Below are 7,603 nucleotides of genomic sequence, written 5' to 3' on the forward strand. Positions count from 1 at the left end.
GAGACTCCGCAGCCTCCCTGGTCACAGTGAAAAAGCGTCTCCCAATGTTCAGAGGGAACTTCCTGTGTTTCAGTTTGTGTTTCAGTCCTGGCTCTGGGCACCTCTGAGAAAAGCCCGGCTCCGCCTTCATTGCACCCATCCTGCCGGTATCTATAGACACTGATGAGATTCCCCTGGAGCCTTCTCTTCCCCAGGATGAACAGTCCCATCTCTCCCAGCCTTTCCTCATACGTCAGATGCTCCAGCCCCTTCACCACTTTGGTGGCCCTTCGTTGGACTCTCCAGTCTCATAGTGACGAGCCCAGCATAGGACGCAGGTCTCCAGTAAATCCATCACTAACTCCGGAAGATGTTAAAAACAAGCTTTTACAATTTTTTTTTTTTTTTTTTTTTAAACTGTAGGACTTAATACTGCATACCTGGGAGTTTTATCAGCTAAGGAAGATGCTGATCAATTAGCACTGACAGTCAACAAATGCTAACCAGCTGTGGAGGGCAAAAATCTAACGCCATTCGCCCGCTTGCGAAAAGAAAGTGATTAATTCTAGCTCAATTAGCCCAATCACAAGCAAAATCACCTCAGTGCCGATGTTGGACACGATGAGGAAGGACTTAAAAGACAAGGAGAAGGGACGAGCTGCGGCTGCCTCTCTAGAAAACAGATTTTGGTTGAGAAAACGTTAAAAATGGAGAAGCGAAGCACTTTGAGCCCGCGGGACAGGCCCTTGAGGCGCCTCCTGTCAGGGCGACCGGCCCCAGCCCTGAGGGGAAGGTGGGAACCGGGCCGGACCGACCGCTCTCCCACCCCCGGGCGACGCGGGCCGCGACGCCCAGGGAAGGCCGCAACCGAGGCAAAAACTCCCGGTACCACCACGGGCCCAGCGCGGAGAACGGGGAGGGGGGGTATGAGGAGAAGGGGGGAGGGGAGGCGGTCCGCCGTGCCCCGGCCCGGCCCCGCCCCGCCTCCGGCCCCGCCCGCCGCCGCCGCCGCCATGTTGCGGCCGTTGGTGCCCGGTGCGGGGTGAGGCCTGCGCGGGGTTCTCGGTTAAACGGCGGGGCCCTCAGAGGAGCCGTTCGCGTGGGTGAGTGTTGCCCGCCCGCCTGTTCCTTCGGCCGGGTTCGGCTGCGTCGGGGCCCGCCCCTACCGTTCGTCCTCCCCGGCGCCCTCCCGACGGCCGGCCGGGCGGGTGCTGCCGCCCCGCGGGCAGGGCGGGCGGCCCCGCCGCCGGCAGACGGAGCCCTGTTCGCCCGCCCGCCGCACCGGCTCTTCCGGCCCGCGGGGCGCCCGCTGCATCCCTCCTCACCGCCCGCCCCCCCCCCCCCTTCCCTCCCACAATCGACCCCCGGGCACGGTTCCGGCTGTCGGCCCCCACGGTGGCCCGGCCCGGTCCGGCCCGGCCCAGTCGCGCTGGGACAAACTAACTTCAGCGGGGTTCGCCCACGTGTGGCCGGGGGGGCGGCGGGGCCGGGCCGGGCTGTCAGCGCGAGGGCGGGCGGCAGGGCCCGGGCAGCGGCGGGGCGGCGGGCCGGGGAGGCCCCCGGGCCTTTGTCTCGGGTGGGTCGTGCGTGGGGACGGCGTGGACCGGGAAAGGAGGGAGGGCGGGGGGTGGCGGAGCTGCCCCGGGCCGGGCGAGCCGCGAATCCCCCTGGCCCTGCTCGTACCGTTACCCCGGGGGACGCGCCGTGTTGCCGTACCGGGCTCCTGAAACTTTAACGCGTGTTAAAACGCTGGGTCCCGCCTGGCGCTGGGAGTCTCCGGTTTGATCCTCGGCCAGCTGCGGTTTCCCCGTTCCCGTACCCTCCCCACAGCCCTGACAGCCCCTGGGCGGCCGCTTCCCTCGGCCGCTGCCAGTTGGCGAGCGCTCCCCCGCTTCCCCGGCCCGGCTCCTGCCATCCCTGCCTTCCCGAAGCGTTCCCCTGGCAGGCAAGCCTGCCCGCTTCCCCCCCCCCCCCCGCATCCCCTCCCGCAGACGCTTGTCTCCTCTGGACCAGCCCCTGGCAGATGTTTTCCCTTGTACCCCCCTGTTGTTTTGCAGATTTAGCAATATTTACTATTAATTATTATTTTTCTTTGTTATTTAACCTCGGTGTAATTGCGTTTTCGTGCTTTCCTATCAGGTGGCAATCTTGAACCTCCTCCTTGAACAGTATGTTACGCGCTGGTTTGAAAGCTGCAGAGGAGCTACTGCAGATCTCCGAAAGTCCCCAGGAATAGCACCGCAAGCGAAAGGTTTGTATGGTGCCCATGCGGGACGCTGGGCCTGTGGTACCCCTGCCAACTGCAGGGTTTTGAAGCTTAGCCACAGCAGAAGGCCCTGGGCTTTGATATACTGCATTGAGGCAGTTCGCAGGGGTTTTCTTGCACAGCTTGGAGGCTTCTAGGTTCCCTGCCTCCTGGAGAAACGTGTGAGGTTGCTTTTGCGCATGGAACCACATGCGTTCTGCTCCGCAAGTCCTTCTTTGCTCGTTTTATTCACCTCTTCTATTGCTTTGCCAATCTCGACCTCTGTGTTTTCATAGGCCAGCAGAGAGAGAAAACTGGATTCCGAGCTTGGGTTCTAAGGCAAGTTCTTTGCTTGAGAAGGATGGAGTAAGGATGGAGGTCTTTATTTTCAGCTTTTCTCACAAGCCAGTTTGCGTGAGGCTTTGACGTAATTTCCTTCAATATATTTTTTCTGTTTGTTACCTGAGAACAGAAATAAATGGGATTTAGTCAAAGCTTTGAACTCATGTCACTTAAAAATCACTTCTGCTGGCAAGATACTTACTTGGTTTTCTCTAGAATCTGGGTCCCATTATGCTTTATTCTGAGAAATTGTAGCTTCACGTATGACAAGTTTAAGGTGCAATTTTGCAGAGAAATTCTTGAGTAGAGACTTGTGCTCTCATAGTAGCAAAGAGCATAAACTAGTTTTCTGTAGGACCAAAGGTGTACGCGAAAGCTTCTGAAAACGCAGGGTTTCTTCCAAGAAAAGCATATTTTGTAATGCTGCAGATACCTCGGATTTATTTTGTCTTGTATTTTAAAACACTGCCGTGTCTGAAGATGTGGATAGGTGTTTGACAGTGAGAACGGAAAAAATCAAGAGCAATTGGCAAGCTCGTTTTTTCTCTATATAGAACTTGAGCATTCCAGGTTATGGATGAAGTGTCTTCCTTGTGGAAGGATTTGTGTGCCAGAAATCTTGGGAGCTCTCTCCCAGCTGGCACAAGCTTTCCGACCCAAAGGAAGGGGAAGTTTCAGGTCCGCGCTCTTTGCCAGCCGCGGTAATCTGCGATGTTTCAAAAGTCCTTATCAAGTTGCTGGTGATGTGAAGCGTATGGATAATCTTCTGGGCTTCCAGGGACTTAACGCACAGCTGCCCTACCTTGCTGAGGGATGCAATTGTACATTATGGCACAGCCCTCTGTGGACATCCATATTTGTGGTTTAATTTAAGAACAAGAACAAGGTTAAGCTAAGCCACAGTGAGCCACTCTTAAACCAAGCAGACCTCCGCAGAGTGTTTTGCAGTAGATTAACCAAAGCAACATCTCTGGGGCTTGTCTGTAGGCACGGCTGAACTAAAGCGCAAAGATCACTGTGTCCTCTTGTTCCGTGCTGAAGTGATTTCTCCTGGCCCGTCTCTGTAAATTGTTCCCTGTACCAGCAGTCTGGCAGGAAGAGTTGCGCTTTGTTTGGTTTTAATGTGACGCTTGACAGACTTTTAAACCCGATTGTAAACAACGAAAGCAGCCTTAAATCAGTGGCCTTTTGGGAAGGTATCAGCTTCTTTCCCTCCACCTTGTCCCAGGGTCCTCCTCTCTGCCTGCACCTCTGCTCCCAGCTCTTTCCCCCTTTCTCCTAGGCTCCTGCCACCCACTCCGTCTCCCTCGCTTGCCATTGGCTTTGGCAGCACTGATGCAGCCCAGGTGAAGTAAGCGTGACAGGATAAGTCCTTGCTGTGGGTGCCCTGTGCCAAGTAGGAACTGGTGCTCCGCTAGTTCAGTTGATGCTCTTTGGGTTTTCTTTCCTCACTGGCATACAGTGGTGCATCAGTTCACATAAATTTGGGGTTTAAATGGAACACGTATTAAAAGAATGACTTATTAAGTATTTGAGAAGTCTGTATTTTGTGCCAACTTGAAAATATTTTGATTAAACAGGGGAAAACCAGTATCCCTGACAGTAGTGAATGCTAATGTTCAAGTAATTCTGTGCTGTCAGTTTTCATTATGCATCTCATCAGAGCTTGATTATTGCTGTCGTGGGTCTCTGTGGTGAGTGTCTAAATCCCCGCTTCCCTCCTGGAGGACTTATAAAGAGAGAGCTGGCTGGGAGCACTACTTGTTGTCATGATTTGGATATGATCCTTTATTCTGTCTTTGGGCAGTTTTGCCTCGCATTGTTACCTAATTAAGGATTGCCCCTGTTTCAAATAAACCCTGCTTGGTTTACCATGCTCTGAGTTGCTGTATTGAAATATTTACTGAAGACTTCTATTATTTAAATTGCTCTGGGTAAGGAGTCATCTCACTTCTCAGGCCTATTTCTCTTGGTCTACCTGTTTAGTCCTGCCTTTTTTCCTTGAAGGAGGACTGAACTCTTCGGATGTGACAATTTGTTGAGAAATTGGCAGTGATTGTTGCCGATTTGCTCTAAAAACAAAAAAACCCCCAACCAAACAAAAAAGAAACCCCGTACTGGTGTACTGCTGAATATTTTCTGTTGAGGCTCGCGCCAACAGCTGTTTTGGAGTAGCAGTGCATCTAACAGGTTGAAAAGATGTCCCCAGCATGAGCTTGGTGTCATTTAAAAGGTTGTGTTTGAACCAGCTCTGAACCAGGCTGTCTCCTGCCACGTTGCTTGAAGCACCAGGGGCAACTCTGCCCACAACCCAGAGAGCATGGGTTGTGTTGCAGGAGTGAACAGCTCCTGTCACTTGTCATCTGCCCCTGCCAGCTCGAGCAGGATGGCACCTGAGCTTTCGCCGACCCTTCAGGCGCAGCTGGGCAGGAGAGGTTCCTTCCCTGCGATGCCCTGCGAAATGGCACTTTTGTGTTGAAAAAGCTGGGCTGATATCTTTGTGTATAAGTCAGTCTCGGAATAGTTAAAATGGCAGCTGAAGTGTCTGCCGCGGATGTTTCTAGCTTTTGTACCCTGCTGCATTTGAGTTTTGGGCAGTTGTGTTTTTTGTCACGTGAGATGTTTATGCAAATGAGCCTTACAAAGTTTGTCCTTGGGAGAAATGTACCTGACAAAGTACTTTTTTTTTGCTTTTAATTGTAGCCTTCATCATGGGGGACATGAAAACCCCAGACTTTGATGACCTCTTGGCTGCTTTTGACATCCCTGATCCGACTAGCCTTGATGCCAAGGAGACCATCCCATCAGCTGGGGAGGAGAATGAGAATCACCTGAAGTCATCGGGAATCTGCATAGACGAGAATGTGTCCTTATCTCACTCTTTGCCTCCCTCTGACGCTCCCGTTGTGAGTGTGATAGTGAAGAACACAAGTCGTCAGGAGTCCTTTGAAGCAGAAAAAGAGGGGAATCATCTCGGGACTGGTCTGCTACACAATGGGTTTCGTGGGTCTGATCTGCCATCAGAGGCTCACGCTTTAGTGCACAGTTATGGCAAGTTTGAGTCAACTTTCATTAATGGCGACAGCTCGAGAAGTTACTCTGATAAACTGGACCAGTCCAAGTCGGAGCCTTTGCCAACATTTAGTCAGTTTAGCCCGATTTCCAGCCCTGAACCAGAGGACACATTCAAAGAGAACAGTATTGGTGACAAACCCAAACATGCCCAAACTCCGTATTTTCCACCGCCTTCAATGTATATACCGACAGGAGCTTCAGTACTAGATCATCTTAGGAAGGTACCAGAGCCCGAATTAAGCATGTTTGATCAGTACTGTAAAAAGGAACAAAAGATGGAAATCCACTGCCAGCCAGAGAATAGGCTGGAAATGAGCAGGAGAGAACAAGACAAAGCAGCGGAGAGGTTTGCGGAGTCGAGCAAGGACTTGGTAGATACCAATAGCTTTCTTGGAGAAGGCTTGGTGTTTGGAGACATCCCTCACAATAATTTAGGAGAAAGCAAGGGGTCTGTGCCTGAGCTGAACGTGTCTTCGTCAGTACCTCCTCGCCAGAGGTTAAAGCCAACTCATTCAAAGTTGTCATCCTGCGTGGCGGCATTAGTAGCTCTTCAGGCCAAAAAGGTTGCATGTATTCCAAAAGGCGATCAGCCAAATCTTACCAAGGAACCTGGTCCTTTTAAAGATGGGACAAAAGGAAGTCCAAAAATGCCCAAGTCACCAAAGAGTCCCCGAAGCCCCTTAGAGGTGGTAAGGAAGGCCAGCAAGCAGCCCGAGAGTCCTCGAAGTGTGTGCAGCGACAGCAGTGGGAAAGGCTCTCCTTCCATGGCAGCCGGCTCTCCGCCAGCTATTCCCAAAGTTAGAATAAAGACTATCAAGACATCCTCTGGTGAAATTAAAAGAACTGTAACTAGAATTTTGCCAGAAAATGATGAGTTGGGCAAATCTTCAGAAGAGTCGCCTGCGGAAACGTCATCTGCCGAAGAGTTTATCAAATCTTTCCCGTCCCCTGACACTAGCACGGTTATGGAAAGCGAGACTAACAAGAACTCAACCAAAAATGGGGCTGCTGTGGCTATCCAGCTGTCAAACGTCACGAGTCCTTACACAGACGGTATAAAAACAGATATTGCTGCAAACAGCACGTGTTCCGTGTCCTTATCTCCGCTGCCAAACTGCGGCAGCGGTGCCATAAAAGTGGGTGTTAAGAGGCAGCAGCAGGGTATCGTGATGCAGCCATCCAACGCAACCACCTCCAGCCTTCTTCCCAAAGCCGTGCACTTGGCAAATCTCAACTTAGTCCCGCACAGCGTTGCTGCTTCTGTTACGGCAAAGTCATCCACACAGAGGCGAAACCAGCATCAGGTGACACAGATGTCTGTGCCGCTGGTGCACCAAGTCAAGAAAGCTGCTCCCGTCATCGTGGAGGCGTTTAATAAAGTACTACACAGTGCCAATCCAGTGCCGATATATACTCCAAACCTTAGTCCTCCACCTGACACCAGTATTAATTTACCTGCCTCTGGGTATTGTTGCCTGGAATGTGGGGACTCGTTTGCCTTAGAGAAGAGCCTGACTCAACACTATAGTAGACGAAGCGTTCATATTGAAGTCATGTGCACTCAGTGTTCAACTATGCTACTTTTTTTTAATAAGTGTAGCTTGCTTAAACATGCAAGAGATCATAAGAGCAAAGGATTTATCATGCAGTGTTCTCAGCTGCTAATGAAACCAATTTCCTTAGACCAAATGTTTTCACCTTCTCCTACAAGCTCTTCAGCCTCTCTGGCTCCTCAGACTTTGCACTCGCCCTCTCCTTCACGTAAGCCCAGTGCTGCTTCAGGAGGTGGGGTAGGAATTTCTGCTAACACTCAGCCAGCCTTGCCTCTCTATACGGACCCATTGAGACTAATCCGTCATGGACTTAAGTGTTTAGAGTGTAACAAGCAGGCGCAGGATTACGTTGCTTTAGCAGCTCATTACCAGAGAACCTCAGAAGATAATGAGAGACTGGTAAGTCATC

At 51.7% G+C, this 7,603-nt stretch overlaps 1 protein-coding gene across 3 annotated transcripts in view; it reads left to right on the forward strand.

Moving 5' to 3' along the window:
- The first annotated feature begins 829 nt into the window (after positions 1–829).
- The window catches only part of ZNF592 (zinc finger protein 592), a 42,074-nt gene continuing 35,300 nt past the window's right edge, over positions 830–7,603 (forward strand). For 2 of the 3 annotated variants that reach the window (XR_012837504.1, XM_075764950.1), the window contains exons 1-3: positions 954–1,082; positions 2,119–2,230; positions 5,270–7,593. Coding sequence is in view for 2 of the 3 variants with exons in the window: in XM_075764950.1 (XP_075621065.1) it covers positions 5,278–7,593 (2,316 nt within the window). In the remaining variant the exon portion in view is untranslated. Of the gene's footprint in view, positions 865–953; positions 1,083–2,118; positions 2,231–5,269; positions 7,594–7,603 lie in introns of those variants that run through there. The other variant, XM_075764951.1, reaches the window with a different exon arrangement.

This window comes from Balearica regulorum, chromosome 12, assembly GCF_011004875.1.
Source record: "Balearica regulorum gibbericeps isolate bBalReg1 chromosome 12, bBalReg1.pri, whole genome shotgun sequence".
In the NCBI taxonomy this organism is placed as follows: domain Eukaryota; kingdom Metazoa; phylum Chordata; class Aves; order Gruiformes; family Gruidae; genus Balearica; species Balearica regulorum.